Source organism: Rana temporaria, chromosome 1 (genome assembly GCF_905171775.1).
Source record: "Rana temporaria chromosome 1, aRanTem1.1, whole genome shotgun sequence".
Lineage (NCBI taxonomy): Eukaryota > Metazoa > Chordata > Amphibia > Anura > Ranidae > Rana > Rana temporaria.
In genome coordinates, this window is record NC_053489.1 from 356,128,745 (window position 1) to 356,147,843 (window position 19,099).

Consider the following 19,099-nt stretch of genomic DNA (forward strand, 5'->3'; position numbering starts at 1 on the left):
TCTAACCCCCCTCCCTACCACCCCTGCCTGTGTCTAAACCCCCCTACCACCCCTGCCTGTGTCTAACCCCCTCCCTACCACCCCCTGCCTGTGTTTAACCCCCTCACCACCCCTGCCTGTGTCTAACCCTGTCACAATGGTCATCAGTGCAAATAGAGGGGTGAATCTGCCAAATGGCAAAGAAAGAGCAGTAAAAACTTACTAGAGAGTCTAACCCTTCCCTAGTCTACAAAAATAAAAAATAACGTTTTTGCCTAGAGAATCACTTTAAACTAAATTCTAGTCAATACCAAACATTAAAATGTAATACATGGCACCTGTTTAGGGCTTATGATTTCATTTAGCCTTTGCTAAAGTGCACCGTGCAGCTTCCCTGCTAAAATCTCCTTATTACCGATAATGCTGTTCCAGGAAAATCATCTCCTAAACCATGTTAATATGAGATTCAGGTGTTCCCAACCTCACTGCCTCCTGTCTATGTCCTAGAGGTTTTACAGCAAGTATTTGACCTGGCACTGCAATCCCTCCAGTTCCTATATCTGATGTCTTTTAAATTATATAAAATATGTGCATGTCCTTTGAAATGTATAGGGTTGATTTACAAAAGGAAGGGAAGTTACACCCTGCAGGGAATTTTACCAAGAGCTTAGTGAATTAGAATCAGTCAAGTAAAGGCAAAAAAGCTATTTTCTTTATGCTGCATGAATTGTACTAACAGTGAAAATGTATATAGGAGGAGAGAGCAGACCATTACCTTGGGGCCTATAACAGCATAAATAGGGGCCTATAACAGCATAAATAACCTTACCATTGAGCTAGGCTTCGTAATGTTGGTAGGCATATTTCAAATGAAACTCGTATGGAAATAAAGGCCACTAATCTGCTCACCTTTGCTAAATCCACCAAAGTGTTGGCCTGATCATTGAGCTTTCTCTGTTCCATTTTCACACTGCGTAACCTGCAAATGACAGAATGGTTACTTTCACAATGGCAGACCAGTATTTGAAAAAACTGTTCCATGACACATGCAAAGCAACCAATGTCTTTTCTTTCTTCACAAAAAAAAGAAATGAAAACCAAGGCCAAAACAACTGAAGCTGAAATATAACACCATCCCCTGCAGCACCTTCACATAGCCTAAAACATAGGACAGTTCAGTGCTGTCAGGGTTAAGATTCTTTATGCATTAGATCATGCAAAGTTAATTGAAAATGAGCAAGCAAAAAGTTCAAATCTGCATAGCATAGCTAAAGACCTTTGTATGAAAAGGCCAGTACACTGATGCACATCTTGTAATGGGTTAGAAGTTTAAAGTTTGTTAAGCATCTTTGCATGCATCAGTATGAGTTACCCTTTGTACCACCATTACCTCTGATAGATAGCTTTCATGGAAAACTGGAGCAGCCACCGCAACCATCTTTGAAAATGAGTATGCTGCTAACTATTATGAAGAAGAGTCATTTCAGACTATGCCACCTGACAGAGATCACTAAGTCTACTTCAGTTTCAAAAATGAAACTAAGCGAAATTGCTCTTTCCAAACCAAGTCCAAACAAACAGGATTTACTATAGGTTAGATCAAGTATAAAGCTTTGATAGTTCTACTTGGTGGTCATGCTTGTAATGTAAAACTATACTGTGTACTATATTAATATACAATACTGAGCAAAAGTTTTAGGCAGGTGTAAAAAAAAAATTGTAAATTATTAATGCTTTCAGAAAATGGCCAGAGGAAAAATCCAAATTAAATCAATGCAATAACTTCTGTGGATGTAGGCTGCCTTAAATTATTTTGTCTCTTCATGTAATACCAGACAGACTTCATGATGTTGACATCAGGGCTCTGTGAAGCAAACCATCACTTCCAGGACTGAGGCCTCGTACACATGACCGAGGAACTCGACGGGCGAAACACATCGTTTTCCTCGTCGAGTTCCTTGTTAGGCTTGTCAAGGAACTCGACCAGCTTGCTTTGCGTACACACTGTCAAGACAAAATCTCCTCGTTCTCAAACGCGGTGACATACAACACATACAACGGCAGGGGAAGTTCGATTCCACTGGCTAAACTCTTGGGGCTGGTTTTGCTAATCTCATGTGTTTGCGTGTTAAGTAAAAGTTTGTTAAGAGTCGATTTGCACTTTTCAGTCTGTTACAGCTTGAAAAATGTGTTATCTCCATTACAAATGCTACTTTTACTCCCGTCTCATACTTTATTCTGAGCAAGCGCAGGTTTCTTATCATACACACGCTCGAGTTTCTCGTCGGAAACCAGTCCGACCAGGAACTCGACGAGCCAATTTGAGACTCCCGTTGAGGAAATAGAGAACTTGCTCTCTTTTTGGCTCGTCGAGTTTCTCGACATATTCCTCGACGAAAATGTACACACGACCGGTTTCCTCTGCAAAAAAATATCTCCCAGCAAGTTTCCTGCTGGTTTTTGCCGAGAAACTTGGTCGTGTGTACGAGGCCTCATTGTTTTTCTTTACACTGAAGATAGTTCCTAATGACATTCGCGGTGTGTTTGGGGTTGTTGTCTTGCTGCAGAATACATTTGGGGCCAATCATTCACCTCCATGATGGTATCAGTGGGAGAGAAATGTCTGTGCATCAATAATTTGTAAGAGGTCCTGCAAATGCAAAACCCTCAGACAGCTTGGCCCAGGAGCAGCTGCCCTATTCACTTCTATGGAAGACAGCTGGGCTAGGCCCACCTACTTCTATGGTGGAAAGCCTGGATTAGAGGATGCCTATTCATTTCTATAGTAGGACTTGTCATGGGCCTGTGTGACCCTGGGACTGTTCAAATACTAGGAGCATCCAGTTGGCTCTAATAGTCAGGGGGCATGCAGTAGGTCCACTAATGCAAAGAAATGCTGTGATGCACACAGACTCATTTGTGATTTGAGGTTATCTCATTTGGCTTGATATTGTCAACATTTATAAATACAGGCATATTTTTACATTCAGCCCTGAAAAAAAGCAGGGTAGGACCAAGTAGCTAAATATTCAAGGGGTAAAGCCTGCTATATCTATGCTGTACAAAACTGTATTTCTCCTAGAAGTTTTATTCAACTGCTAGTGCTATTAGAGACCTTAAAGTAATGCAAGCTTGAGTGTATCGAAAGGTAATTTTTATTGCTTATGAGTTTTAAGCAACTGCTGTCTCAATTACAACCCTTTTTTGGTGTAGGAACCAGACTTCAGATGGACATTGAGAGGAGTTTATTCGAAAAAAAATGCTACAAAAATGTTCGGGGAGAAAAGCTGTTCCTACCCTAAAGCCCTGTACACACTTGGTTTTCTCGGCAGTAAAAAGTCTGCCAAGAATACTGAGGGGAAAGCCGAGAACCTGGCAGGAAAACTGCATGTGTATGCTCCATCGGCACTGCCTTGCAGTCTTTCCCATAGGTAAGTAGTAGATCTGGCAGAATAAAAACGCCGGGAATTCAGACGGGAAAATAGAGAGCAGGTTCTCTATTTTCCCAATGGGATTCCCGGCTGTTTTCCTGACAGGAAAACTGCGAGGAAGCATACACACGTCCGGTTTTCCTGGCTAAAAGCGCTCCTGGCAGTTTTCCCAACGGTAAAACCGGTCGTGTGTACGAGGCTTGAGGTTAAGGATAATTGTTCATATACTAACCCCCAATGCTCATTTCTAATTTAAACAAAAATTTCTACTTTAAAGATTTCAGCCGAAGGGCTACTTCCATTGTGTTTCCCAGTGTGAAAGATGTCTACTGAACAATTTTGATAGTCTTTAATTAGCAAGCACTCTGCTGTCTTCAAAAAGAAAAAAGTTGTACTACATTGAGTAGCGACATGGCGGACTTTAAAGGGCAATCACAGGGACGTATATCGTTATAAAAATAAAGTTTAATTACAAAATAGTACATATACAAATAAATTCCATATAAAAAATGTTATCAAGAGAGAGAACATAGATACATATTTGAGCAATAAAACGTCTCGCCGACGCGTTTCGCCTTACGGCTTCTTCTGGACGAGTTGTATGGTTTTATAACACGGAAGTATTGCTACTTGTATGTGTCTGAAAGAGAGTTGTACATTTATAACATATAGATAACATAAAGACATAATCCAATAAAATATTGAAAGGCAGCATGCAATAAAGCCAAATATAGTACCAATAGAGTTGGTGGTCATCTGCATACATCAAGGATCATTGGGTTAGTACCAAAAATAAGTACGTGAGCTGTTAAAACAGAGAAAAATAACCAGAAACTGACAAGCAAAATATCTCAGTGTATATATGGCTTTATATATGTGTGAACAATGTGCGCACATATATATGCATAATATTGCGCTTGAGCAAACAAAGAAGGCCAAATGAAGGACCTACCCGATTGACAATAGAGACACGATTTCCTGATGGTATGGGGAGCCACAATAGTAAAAGGTTCTAGGAAAGAGAAGGGGAGCAGGTAAATGTATATGTGCATATGCTAGGACATAATGAGAATATAGATAGCAGCCAAGAGGTTGTAAAAAATAAAATATCAGAAATGGTAAATATCAAAAATAGTTAGATTACCTCGAAGATAGTATAAAAAGGCAACAACCGGGACCAGCAAGGCAGAAGACAGGTGAGAAAGACCTGGAGGGAAAATAGATTCCGTCGCTGGGTGACTACACTGCACTGTCCGTAGTAAAGGGCAGATCAAAAGGCTTTAGAACCTGTATGTAAAATGGCCATTTTACATACAGGTTCTAAAGCCTTTTGATCTGCCCTTTACTACGGACAGTGCAGTGTAGTCACCCAGCGACGGAATCTATTTTCCCTCCAGGTCTTTCTCACCTGTCTTCTGCCTTGCTGGTCCCGGTTGTTGCCTTTTTATACTATCTTCGAGGTAATCTAACTATTTTTGATATTTACCATTTCTGATATTTTATTTTTTACAACCTCTTGGCTGCTATCTATATTCTCATTATGTCCTAGCATATGCACATATACATTTACCTGCTCCCCTTCTCTTTCCTAGAACCTTTTACTATTGTGGCTCCCCATACCATCAGGAAATCGTGTCTCTATTGTCAATCGGGTAGGTCCTTCATTTGGCCTTCTTTGTTTGCTCAAGCGCAATATTATGCATATATATGTGCGCACATTGTTCACACATATATAAAGCCATATATACACTGAGATATTTTGCTTGTCAGTTTCTGGTTATTTTTCTCTGTTTTAACAGCTCACGTACTTATTTTTGGTACTAACCCAATGATCCTTGATGTATGCAGATGACCACCAACTCTATTGGTACTATATTTGGCTTTATTGCATGCTGCCTTTCAATATTTTATTGGATTATGTCTTTATGTTATCTATATGTTATAAATGTACAACTCTCTTTCAGACACATACAAGTAGCAATACTTCCGTGTTATAAAACCATACAACTCGTCCAGAAGAAGCCGTAAGGCGAAACGCGTCGGCGAGACGTTTTATTGCTCAAATATGTATCTATGTTCTCTCTCTTGATAACATTTTTTATATGGAATTTATTTGTATATGTACTATTTTGTAATTAAACTTTATTTTTATAACGATATACGTCCCTGTGATTGCCCTTTAAAGTCCGCCATGTCGCTACTCAATGTAGTACAACTTTTTTCTTTTTGAACCTATACTTCGGATGTGGGCCAATGTGAGTGCCTTATTGTTATTTTCCCCCCTGTCCCTCTTTTGAAATCACTCTGCTGTCTTGTCACATGGAAAATACACACAAGAATTTGACAGGGCCATTGAGCCTTTTATTCATAAATATCTACAAGCCGCACCATGATAAGATGCGGCTTGTAACATATTTTTCTGTGAATTATCTGCTAATTTACACTTATTTTCTTGGTTATTATTAGAAAAATGCCATTGGGGAAATGCAGGGTAACAATTCCTGGCCTCCCTCTGTAAATGCCTGTTGTTGTGCCTTACTAGAAAACGTGAGTCACAGATCTAGTGCAAGTATGCAGCAAGAAAAATCTCAAGTGTTATTAACTGCAGCAGAGCAAAATCAGCTATAGATTTGAATCGAACGCAAGCAGATGAGTGCAGTTTGGCCAATGCAAGGCTTGCAAGTAACGTTAGGCTACTCTCTTATATAATGTCTTATTTAGTTCTCTCAAGCAGCATAGTTACTAAAATACTTCAGCTCATTATAGAAAGCAGCATGTTCACAGCTCACAGAAAGAAAAAAAAATTTATGCCAGGTTTTCTCATTCATCAGCGAATGAAAAACCACAACAGGATCTCAGAGACGAAGATCACGACTTTGCAGTTGTTTAAATTCCCATGCAGACAAGCACCAATACATCTGGAGAAGTTACTTGTTGGACAGTTGGGGTGGGGAATGGAGAAAGAAACTTACTTCTGTGCTCTGGTAGGGGATGATTTAGCAGAACAAAGACAAAACACAACAAAATTGTTGTTGCCATTAACAAACAAGACACTAAACACAAAATGCAACACATCTAGTTTACAGGACTTAGGTGTATACAGGAGACAATCTGGAGGGTACATAAGCCAGGGAATTGCCATGTAAATGACAATAAAGTAGATATAAAAGAGCGTACATTTTAATGTGTTGATTAAGAATATATCAAATGTTCAACGGATAGTGCCGTTTTTGACAATGGGAATCTATTATCTTAGAATGACATACAGGTGTATCCTTGGATATATGAATATGTGAATCCTTGGAGTGTTTTACACTCAAAATACTTCCAATGAAATCTTATATGTGCTTTTTTTTTTTTTCTTTACTTTGGCAAGCGAGAATTGCAGAGACTAATAAAGCAATCTAGCATTGCCCCCACAGTAAAATAGAAGGAGAGGCTTGTCTTTGTTGATACCTCAATGCAAATTGGAAATGCATAAAGAAAGGTTCCACCTGGTCTCGATGACCTGCTCAACAATGGTCAGCCTACATCATTGATTTATGGATATAAAGCAGCAGTGCAGGCCATGTGTACCATTTCTTTTTATATGCTATTCAGCACTAACGCTGAAGAAGTGACCTGTTCCTTATGTGAGGACCTAGATTAGAGCAAGAAACCATTTTTTTTGCGTGTTCGGCCACTGCAAACAACAATGTTAACTGCTATTTCTATAGAAAAGGAAAGTTTATGTTAAAGGAAACTAAACTCCCCTATCCTTTACAGGCAAGGAAGCTGCCATTTTAGCCTCTGTTTGATTTGAAGTTGCACATGTGATCAGTTATGACACCGGCCATTTGATGCCTTGACAGTTCAGTTGAGAGCACAAGCAATTTAAACAGTTATCATTCTCGGCATTCCTTTCCTGGATCTGTTTTGGGTAACCAAAAAATCGATTGGTTTAGTTCCGCTCTAACATGTAGTGAAAGCGTAATCAGAAAATTCTCCTGAATATTTTCATGTAGTTCTGTCTGATCTGTTGCAACTCAAATATTTCAGCAATTCAGTCAATTATGATTTATGAATTGCATGCTTCTCTGCAGACTAGACAAATCTGCATAAGAAAACAAGCTTTTTGCCAATACGCAAGTTTTGTAAATGGATTTCAGCGATCACAATTAATATCCACTATGACACCCGGTCTTATATTATAACCTATAAGAATGAATTCTTGGCCTTTTATCTCCTTACTCCTCTCCGTATAAACTGGCACCTGTTTGGTTATACATTTCATCTGCATTGCTGCTGTATTTTTCGTGTTGCCATGGAAGCCATTTCAAGTATTAGCTAAACAAATCTCAGGGAAATCAGAGTTGTACAAGCTTCAGTTCATTTTGTCCATATTTATTTTCTGCATATATTTACTCACACAGGGTAGGTGGGAAATATTTAAACAGTTTAAAAATGAAAAAAAATGTATACTGTTAAATTGTAGCAACCCATTTAATAATAGAAAATGCAATCTGTCATTATTTGACCAATAGTTTATCTAAGTGAAAGTACACATTATAAGACAAATACATTGTATAACCTGATTGAATACAAGACAACATATCATAACTTTACGGCTTTATTTAAATTATACTCCACCCTACTATAAAACATTGAACAAAAGGCATACAGTTCTTAATAATGCTGATTTCAAAATGCACATTTGAAATTATATCTAGTATTTTTTTATATTTTGACTTTTAGCATAATCTAATCCTTTGTAGTTCATATATTAAATACAGTTTTCACTAAAAAAAATTCAATCTTTGGTCTTCATCTATATTAATATAGCAGAAGCCTATGCTGAGATAGCAAAAACCCCCAATAACTTGCCAATGCCTTTTCAGCACCATATTACGTGCACTAGATGAACAACACAAAGGGGGCTATTTACGAAAGGCAAATCCACTGTGTACTACAAGTGCAAAGTGCACTTAAAATTGCACTGAAAGTGCACTTAGAAGTGCAGTCGCTGTGGATATGAGATGTAGATCTGAAATGAGGGGAAGCTCTGATGATTTTATCATCCAATCATGTGCAAGCTAAAATGCTGTTTTTTATTTTCCCCTCGGATCTACAGCGACTGAACTTCCAAGTGCACTTTCAGTGCACTTTCAAGTGCACTTTGCACTTGTAGTGCAAAGTGGATTTGCCTTTTGTAAATAACCCCCAATGAGCATATGTTTAGTACAGGGATCCTCAAACTACGGCCCTCCAGCTGTTGCGGAACTACACATCCCATGAGGCATTGTAAAACTCTGACATTCACAGACATGACTAGACAGGATGGGAATTGTAGTTCCTGAACAACTGGAGGGCCATAGTTTGAAGACCATAGGCGTGCGCACAGGGTGTGCCAGGTGTGCCCAGGCACACCCTAATCACCCTTTACCCCACAGATTCCCCCTACTGCCCTGGCTCCCCTCCTTCCCCCTGCAGTGCTACCAGCTTCCCTCCTCTGCCACCAGCTGTTGCTGCAAGGATGTTTTAGGATGAGTGAAGAAAGGGGCCAGTAAATATGTAATTGACCATCCCCTTCCCTTTCTGAATGAACATCGGGAGTGATCAGTAGTGTGTGCTTGAGCTTTGGGGTGCACACCCTAATGCAATAAGCTGCGCACACCTATGTTGAAGACCCATGGTTTAGTACTATCTCTCTTCACTTTGTAGTTTTTTTTATGTAGCTATTTGTACACATTTTCAATTGTGTTTTGAAGTGCACTAGATGAATAACATAATAAGGTTTATCTCTAATAAATGCTATACAAGTTATTGAAGGGGTTATTACAGGGCTATAATTATTATTAGGTGCTTATACGTAAGTACCTAGGGCAGCACGGTAGGAGAGAGCAGCAAAGTAGGACATTACAATTTATTTTGTTTTAATTTTTGTTTTTTACTATTGGTGTATCCTGTTCAAAATGGGAAGGAATGGTGCAAAAGCTATTGACAGAAGTTTGTTTATAAAGCTACTATAATGCTGCCACAAGTAAGGCATTGTAGTTTAATTAATTATGATAATAATCATGACAATTATAATAATTCTTATTAATATTATAGTATGGAAGGGTAGAAATATGTCTAGAGTCTATTGGAAAGGTTAGCCCTAAAACAGTGATATTGGAAAGTAATTAAAATTTGACAGGGGTTCTAACCTGCCCTTGCTCTATTAAAAACCACCCGCAGTTCTAAAACTCCCCCGTCTATTTAAAATTATTAAAAAAAAAAACTTTAGCTGACATACACTTTATCATCCTTTAAACTTAATTTAAAATGTAAAGTGTATTAAAAATGATCACATCTCATAAAGTACAATTCTAAATTTGAGTTTAGGCCCAGCCGTGAATTTTGGCATTTCCCATGAGATGGATATATAGGGACAGAGACATGGAACCAAATGTGCTTTGAAACTTCCAAAAACACTTGTGTTTATAAAAATGATACTACAAATGTTAGAGTAAAAATGATTAGCACTACATATGTAAAAAAAAAAAAAGGCTTTCTGATATCGCTCCCTTTTCTTTCCACTCTGCCCCCCTTATTTTGCTTTTATTTTGAAGTTTTAGTTACCCTCATTTCCTTTCTCCCCTTGACTGACCTTTACACCTTTCTTTCCCTTCTACTCTCACTTACAGGTGAATTGCTTGCAGGAACTTGCGCTGATGTTTGCGTACTTTAGCATGGTCAATTTTTCTCACAAGCTTTGTGTATTTGTAAATGAGCCACGTTTCCCTGAGCACATTGGCAGCTGCATTTTTCACCTGGAGATAGAAAAGAATAAGAAAGAAAAAAAAAATCACATCATCAGCAATAATAGGAAACATATTGTAGTGAATGAAGACAGAAACAGGGAGATGTGAAAATGAAGACTTGATATAGTGACAAGGATTTTTTGTATATAGGATTTTAAGGAAGGGTGGATGGAGAGATGGTAAAAGAAAGTATTAGACAGACATCATACCCAACAAACTACCCACCTCCCTTCATAATTTTTTTTTAAATACCTTTACATACTGGACCATAATAGAACCTTTCATACATGTAATCATATAAAACAGACTAAATTGTATAGAAAAAGATCTAGGCATGGGTATACCAATACCCACAGACCCTCTGCAGTTGCTACAGGTCTGGAGCAGGGCTGTCTTAATGCCTGGGCACACTTGGGCACTGCCCAGGGGCCCCAGGTGCATGGGGGCCCCATGATAGTCATGCATTTTACAAGTTTTCCCAGGATGATGGCCTTGTCCTGAGTGGCATCCCAGAACTTGTACTTTGCCCTCCTGATGCCCTTCTGGCCCTTCTGTCCCCCCCCCCCCCCCCTGCGCTCTTTGTGTTGATTAGTCTTTGATTCATGGGATGTTTTCATATTGTTTAAAATCTATTTATAATCTATAACTAGTACATATAATTCTATCAACTATTTATACTTTAATTCTTGAGTAGATGCATCAATTTGGGGCAGGCAGGCAGGGGCCCCAGTGCATTACTTTGCCTGGGGGCCCATGATGCTATTAAGACGGCCCTGGTCTGAAGGTGTAAGCAGCCTGGTTGAAAAGCAATATATGGCTACTGCATAACATTAGACTATGATGATGGAAATATTTGATAAATATAATGATTCATATAAATTACTGGGAAGATAGACTAGTATAGCGTCAAATTTCCTTAAAAACCTAGTTGACTAGGGGGAATCTGTTGGACCTTGAGTGGTGACATCATTCTGTACATGGGGAGGTCATGTCACCCCTTAGCTTTTTTCATCAGGACAAAAAAAGAGGTGAATCTTCCCAGTAGGGACACAAGCAGAAGAAACTGTCAGAGGTCCTAACTCTTCCGTACTCTTATCTAAAACTGAGGAAGGATTTGACTAAATATAATCTTTATTCTTTGCCTCATAATCTGTCTTTTGTTACTGTTTTGCACTGCTTTGCCCTTGAGCAAGAGTGATAAAATGTTTCTGTGTTAAATGTATTTCAAAATGCATAGTAATAGTTTGAGCACCAAATTTATCTTTAAGGAGACAGATAAAATAACTTTTTTTCCATACATTTATGGAATAAATAAAATACGCAAAAAAGAAAGGAAGATAAATATAGTGACGGTATTGCCTGTTATAACAATAATAATAATAATATACTACATGTTTAACAAATACAGACCCAATAAAAAGGGTGAACTTGTTAGAAGCCTAGATTTGTACAATAAAGGGAGAAGAACAAGCTAAAATCTATCAGTAATAAAGGATAAATTCACCTTTTTTTATATAATAATAAATGCACATCTTTTTGCAGGTAAAAAAATTTGCATTTATTATTTTATTTTATTGGGAGCCTGCAAAGCCTTGCACCCAGGAGCAGTAGATCATGGGTGCTATGTAGGGCTCTTGCAGACTCTGTGTAAGCTATGTGCTTGTATCTCATATGAGCATTCAGTTACACACTGACAGGAACTTTCAATAAACTACCATGGCGCTCAACAGCGCTGTGGTAGTTCGTTGAGAACTACAACCCAACCGCCGCAGAGGCTGTCAGTAGTTGTAGTTTCCCATTCACGAACACTGTGAATGAGTGACGCAGCTTTTTTTAATTGTGGCAGCAGACAAAGGGAGAAGATCTCCAGTCTGCTGTCACAGCAATTTTGAAATTGTTGCAGCAACACGGCATGTCCCCGGTTGATGATGTCAGCAGGGGGCGTAGCCACCCATTGACGTCCCTGGGTGGCCCCATCCCTTAGTACTGTCAGACAGCAAGAGCCTTCATCGTGTGCAGAGTTTTTTTTGGGGTCTGGGGCCGGCATTCATCGTGATTAACGTTTGCTCTACTTCGGGGGCCATTTATTTTTTGTTTCTTTTTTGGTGTTTAACCTCCTGAGGCCCGCGCTATAGCCGAATGATGGCTACAGCGCGGACCTGAAAATCCAAGTGGACGTCAATTGACGTCCGCCCCTTTGCTCGTTCCCCGCGCACGGTCCCGAGCGAGCAGCGGGGAAACTCTGTGCTGGCCGTGTCCCTTGGCCAATCACAGATCGCCTTGAACGGCCAATCGGGGTGACCGTTCGGTAGGCGATCTGTGCGGCCAATGAGAGATGATCTCATATGTAAACATATGAGATCATTTCTCATTGCCGGCTCTCACAGACAGCGTGCTGTCAGGGAGAGAGGAGACCGATCTGTGTCTCTTGTACATAGGGACACAGATCGGTCACCTCCCCCAGTCACCCCCCTTCCCCCACAGTTAGAACACTAAGCAGTATACACATTTAACCCCTTCCTCGCCCCCTAGTGTTAACCCCTTCAATGCCAGTCACATTTATACAGTAATTAGTGCATATTTATAGCACTGATCACAGTATAAATGTGAATGGTGCCAAAAGTGTCCGATGTACCGCCATAATGTCGCCGTCCCAATAAAAATCGCAGATCGCCACCATTACTAGTAAAAAGAAAATAATAAAAAATAATAATTCTGTCCCCTATTTTGTCGCTTATTGCGATTTTTTTTTTTTTTTTTTGCCAAAAATATGTAGAAGAATACGTATCGGCCTAGGCTGAAAAAAATGTTTTTAAAAAAAAAAAAAAATTGGGATATTTATTATAGCAACAAGTAAAAAATATTGTATTTTTTTTCAAAATTGTCGTTCTTTTTTGTTTATAGCGCAAAAAATAAAAACCGCAGAGGTGATCAAATACCACCAAAAGAAAGCTCTACTTGTGGGGAAAAAAGGACGTCAATTTTGTTTGGGGGCCACGTTGCACGACCGCGCAATTGTCAGTTAAAGCGACGCAGTGCCGGAAGCTGAAATTTCACCTGGGCAGGAGGGGAGTATATGTGCCCAGTAAGCAATTGGTTAATAAAGGACCTGTCAAAAACGGTTGTTCTGTTTTAATTTCCTTTTCACTTTTTTGGTGAATGAGTAGAGGTACTATGGGGGGGTGGGATCTGGGGGCTCCCTTGTTAAAGGGGGCTAGCAGACTCCAATATGTCACCCCTGCACCCCCACAACCACCTGGCAAGGGTTGTGGGGAAAAGGCCCTTGTCCTCATCAATATGGGGACAAAGTTATTTGGGGGTTCCCCCTACCCCAAAGCAATGCCCAATGTTGGGGGCATGTGGCCTGGTATGTTTCAGGAGGGAGGGTGCTTGCTCATCCACCCCCTTTCGTGGCTTGCCAGACTACATGCTCAAATAAGGGTCTGGGTATGGATTTTTGGGGGACCTCATGCCATTTTTTAAAACAAGTTTGGCATGGGGTTCCCCTTAAAATCCATACCAGACTCTTAGGCATGGGCTTCATGCTCAGATAGGGGTTTGGTATGAATTTTGGGGGGCACCCCATGCAATTTTTTTTACATTTTGGCGTGGGGTTCCCTTTAAAATCCATACCAAATCCAAAGGACCTGGTGTGTATTTTGAATTTTTGAATTGCTGGCAATTGTGCTAGAAGGAAAAGGAATTATGTCACACACTGTACTTTTTGATTGAACATGGCCAAGTTGTAGTAGATTAAAATTGTGAGCAATCGCATTGAAATTGCATTGAAATCGCATTGGAGTCATGCTTAAATCGGACCAAAATGCACCACTTCGAAGTATGAAGTATGAAGTATGAAATCGGACCAAAACAAACCACTTTGAAGTCGCATCCAGTGTGAAAAATTACTTTATTTTTTCTTAAAATTGTAAATTTTCTCAGTTTAAATATTTGATATGCTTTCTATTTTATTTTTGTGAACAAAATATGGGTTTATGAGATTTGCAAATCATTGCATTGTGTTCATATAAGAGGATTTTTTGTACTCATCGTAAAATCCTTTTCTCTGAGTCAATGGACGGACACAGCTCCTTAAATCTTGACAAGTGAGTGTTATGTTCCCTGTTTACAGGAGAGGTCTAGGTAGAAACATATTAGATAATTAAATACATGTTACATTAACAGAGTTGAACAGCCCCACCCAGGGGGCGGTCCCTCCAGACATAACTCTCCTCACTGCAGCCTCAGTTCGTAACAAGCAGTACAAACCTAAAAAGGAGGGGTGGGTGCTGTGTGCGCCCATGGACTTAGAGAAAAGGATTTTACGGTGAGTACAAAAAATCCTTTTTTCTCTTATCGTCCATGGACGGACACAGCTCCTTAAATATTGACAAGTGGGAAGTCCCCAAGCAGGGTCAAAAACGAGGGGTGGGAAATATATCAGTAAAACCAATTTTAACTTCACCCCAAAACAAGCAGAGCTCCTCAACAGAGGAAGTGCAACTTTAAACAGCCGCCGAAAAAAGCATCAGAAGATGCATTTACAGAAACCATGTAAATTCTGGAAAAAGCGTGAACGAACGAGCAAGTCGCTGCCTTGCACACTTGTGAGAGCGACGCATGATGTCGGAAAAAAACCCAGAAAGCACCAATTGCCCTGGTCGAAAGTGCCGTGGCCGGAAAGGTATTGACAGCCTGCCTGATCCACTGAGAAATGGTGGTCGACGAGACACCGACACAAAAGACAGTCAGAACTCCGAAACTGATCCGTAGCAGGCTGGTACACCCGCAAAGCGTGTACCACGCCTACAGTATGAAAGGCAACCTCCGTAGGATGTGCCGGCCGAGGACAGAAGGATGGAAGAACAATGTCCTTATTGCAGCGAAAGGCCGAAACCACCTTCGGAAAAAGGGAAGGTCTCGGGCGCACCACCACCTAAACCTTATGGAGGATCAAGCATGGCGGCTTGCAAGACAGGACCGCCAACTCAGAAACCCCTCTAACAGAGGTAAAGGCCACTAAAGGGGCCACCTTCTGAGATAGTGTCAAGAGAAATTCTCTCTGATGTTTCCAAAAGTAAAGGCAAAAGCACTGAAGTCAAAACTCATGGGGGAAGAGATGGGCCAAGAGGGGAAAGTATATGACAAACCCCCTGCACTCAAAAAGGGACCCACCAGGGAACGGGTCGCAAAAAGGCCACTGAAAGAACACAGCCAAGGCTGAAATCTGCCCCCAACGGTGCTTTAAGCAATTTTTAGATCCACTCCAAGCTGTAAAAACAGCAGGACCTTGGACACCGAGTACGTCCGTGGACGTCACTCCATCCCTTCGCACCAAGAGATGTAGGCCTGCCAGATGTGACGGTAGATCCTCCAGAAGAAGACTACCCTGCCCTCAGCATTGTTGAGATGACCGAGTCGGACAGACCCCGGTCACTTAAAGTCTGGCTTCCAATAGCCATGTTGAGCAAGTCAGTGACTGTACAACAGGAGGAAGTATGGGACCTCGAGATAGAGGGACTTCCCGCCCTGGCAACTGCCAGGGTACCTCCGCTACCAGGCACCTGATATCGGCGTACCAAGGATGCCAAGGTCAATCTGGAGCGATTAGAATCATCGGGATCTCCTCAGCCTCCACTCTGTGGAGCAGCCGAGGAAGCAACTACAATGGAGGAACGGCAAAAATTCGCCGATACAGACCCCACAAGGCCACCAGCGCGACTTACGCGTCTGTACCAGATCACTAGACCTGGCCACTAACTTCGACACCCTTGCGGTGAAGACAAGCGGCCAGGAGATCCATACCCTGTGAGGCTCACCTCCTGCAAGGGAGTCAAAACCCCCAAGCACATAGATCAGTTGCCCCGGTCCAGCATCTGGTGACTCCAGTAGTCCGCCTGCCGGTATACCTGATGGCAGACCAAAGCCACGGCCGTGGCGTTGTCTGGCTGAAAACAGATCAGATGACCTTGCAACCTCCTCGACCATGGGGAGAATAGCCTGATCGCATAAAATAGTAGGACAATGAACTGTAGACAGCACCTGGTATTCCCACGCGGTCTCCCACCCAGGCACTAGCCAGGCCCGACCCTGGGTAGCTACCAAGACCAGACAAGAGTGGGCACATTTAGGGAGGTATGGCCGTAGGTCCATGCAAGTCCAACAACTCAGGGCCGACTGGACCCCCCAGGTTCACAACTCGTGAGGCTGGCATCCATTGTAAACACCGACCACTGGAAGGAAGAAACAACTTCCCGGACCGAAGAGTCGGGGATCTCCGTCACCAACTTAGAGAGACTCTGACTAGGTGGCGCACCGGAATCTGATGATTTCAGAGACAAGAGATTTTTACCACCTGGACAGTATTTCCTGTGGAAAACCCGAGTGTGGAACTGGGCATACCGTACCACCTGGAAGGGGGCTACCCACAGGCCCCGGACCAGCCGGTGCCCGGAGAGAAGACAGATTGCATGACGCCAATACCTTCAACGCAGACTGAAGAGTCTGCAATTTCTCCAGGGGAAGAAGGACCTTCGCCACTGAGGAGTCCAGATCAACCCTAGATACTCCAACACTGAGTCGGAACCTAGCATGCCCAGGATTTGAACCCTGGGTCGCACACATGGAGGGCAGGCTTGCTGCCACTGAGCTACACCTTCTGGCCTAAACATTTAACACCCACCCGAATCTTCGGAGGGTCTAAATGGGAATAACACATCCACTAGGTCTGAGACAGAAGCTGCTCTCAAAAGAAAGTCGTCTAAAGTAGCCAATGAAGCAAAGCCTCGCTGTCCCAACAAAGTTAGGATAAGTGCGAGCTCCCAGCTGAAAACCCATGGTGCTGACGCCAGATCAAAAGGGAGGGCCACAGGCTGACAGAGACCCTCTCTCATCACGAAGCACAGAAAAAAAACACTGTGACATGCGCAAAACGGGACATGCATGTATGCGTCCCTGATGTCAGAGGACGCCAGGATGTCCCTCGGATAGAGCGCAGCTACCACCGAACGAATGGATCTCATGCGGAACTACCCGACGTTCACAAAAGGTATTTAGGGCCTGAGGCCCATAGAAAACCCCAAACCTCTCGTCCTGCAGGAAAGGTAAAATTACCCCGCAGCTTAGCAAGTCCCATACTGCCCAAGGCAGACTGACGGGCCGGGAGAGCAAGACACGAGGAAAGAACTTTGTTCTGTGGATAGGAGGAAACCCTATCTAGTACTCCGAAGAGACCACCTCGCAGACCCACTGGTCGGAGAGCAGGGAGGTTTCACAGAATTGTGAACCTGCAAGCCGCCCCTCCCACCTAGAGACAGGGAGGGAAGGCTACATACATTGGCAGGATTTGGGTGCCAGCGTGATCGGCTTACGCACCCAGGGAAGGATTAGTCCCCCAGCTGGGCCTTTGACGGCCTGGGAGGGTTGCCCCTAAATAATACACACACACAGTGTGTATGTATATTATGTAGGTGTATGCACACATGCCTTTGGAGGAAACCGGAGTAACCGAAGGAACCCACGCAGACACAGGGAGTGACAATGCAAGCTCCAGGCAGATTGGCGTCAGTGTCCGGATTCGAACCAATGACTCTCTTGCTGCCAAGTAATATAGTTAACCACTACACCTCCGTGTGCATAAAACCATTCTGAAACAGAAGCCCTGGATAACAAGGGCGCAGCATTTAATGAAGCATCACAGACCTATATGAGGCCCTGGACCAGCTGGTCCGCTAGCTTAATAACTTTGGCAGAGAGTCGGTACTCCTCCACTGTCTGGTGCAAAATGCTCACTCCGTGAGTTGTATACAGCACTAGGGGTCAGAACTACTCCAAGATGGCGCCGAGCGTTCAGAACGCGGCCACAGGAAAATGGCTGACCGCAATGTAAGCTGCGCCATAGCGCAGCTACGACAAAATGGCCGCCAATGGGAGTTTTCAATGTAATTGAAAAACCTCCCATAAAATGGCACCAGCGCCGACTGAGACCCCAGAGTAGTGGCCACAATAGGCCTCAAGTCAGACCCCAGCATGGTGAACATGCAACAGGTCAGTATTTCGGATCTTCTATCAGTCAAATCCATACAAGCGGGGGTTCCCGCTATAGGGAGAGTGGTCACCTATACATGACACCTGGAGGGTCCACCACCGGAGAAGAAGCCCACCTTTTGAAAAGGCTCTCCTCAAAGGCGCACTGAACCGCCCAGCGGTGAGGGACTACAGAAGCCCTCAGCGGTTGTTCTCATTCCACCTCTTAGAAATTATCAAAGAAGGGCACAGAAGGAAAAAAACTACACAGAGCAGTCTGATTTGTGTGATCTAAAAAAGACCGAGCCCTCAGCGGAAACCCAGCTGCACTATCCAGCTTAAGAGAGTCCCTTGCAGCAGTGAGAAGCGCACCCATAAATGCCTTATCCTGCTCTTTTTTTTTTATTACCCAGGTACCTGGTCCATGGCTCCATAACAGAGCATTCCCCAGGGGATAACGGGGGAAGGGGGCACTCTTTTACCGCCCGTCTGCAGTCCACCCCCACCCTGGCACAAACGTGTCCAGGACTAACAATAAAACCTCTGTGGGAATCCCAAGTGCTAACACCTGCTGCCAACACCAGCATGTTGAGGAAGGACCCAGATACTGACTCCAAATATTAATAATATTTACATAGTGTGTATGTATAATATGCACACCTGTCCTTACAAATAAACAAAAGCTCCTAGAGCCCTATTCAGGGCCTCTCACCCACTTGCTGTGCTGATCAGGGGTACCCAGGAGACTCACCTCAGGAGGAGACTGCCCAGCGCTGCCGTCCACTCTCAGCACACAGTGTGTGAGAGGAAAAGAACCGTGAGGTAACTGTGCGGCATCTGCAGGGACCTGTGTGCCAAATGGCGGCAAAATGCAGCATTTAA

At 42.5% G+C, this 19,099-nt stretch overlaps 1 protein-coding gene across 4 annotated transcripts in view; it reads right to left on the reverse strand.

Moving 5' to 3' along the window:
• The window catches only part of KCNN1 (potassium calcium-activated channel subfamily N member 1), a 237,724-nt gene that overhangs the window by 29,669 nt on the left and 188,956 nt on the right, over positions 1-19,099 (reverse strand). For 3 of the 4 annotated variants that reach the window (XM_040321348.1, XM_040321353.1, XM_040321357.1), the window contains exons 7-9: positions 10,074-10,201; positions 6,383-6,391; positions 889-958 (exon numbers count right to left, since the gene is read on the reverse strand). In XM_040321348.1, coding sequence (XP_040177282.1) covers positions 889-958; positions 6,383-6,391; positions 10,074-10,201 — 207 coding nt within the window. The remainder of the gene's footprint in view (positions 1-888; positions 959-6,382; positions 6,392-10,073; positions 10,202-19,099) is intronic. The other variant, XM_040321355.1, reaches the window with a different exon arrangement.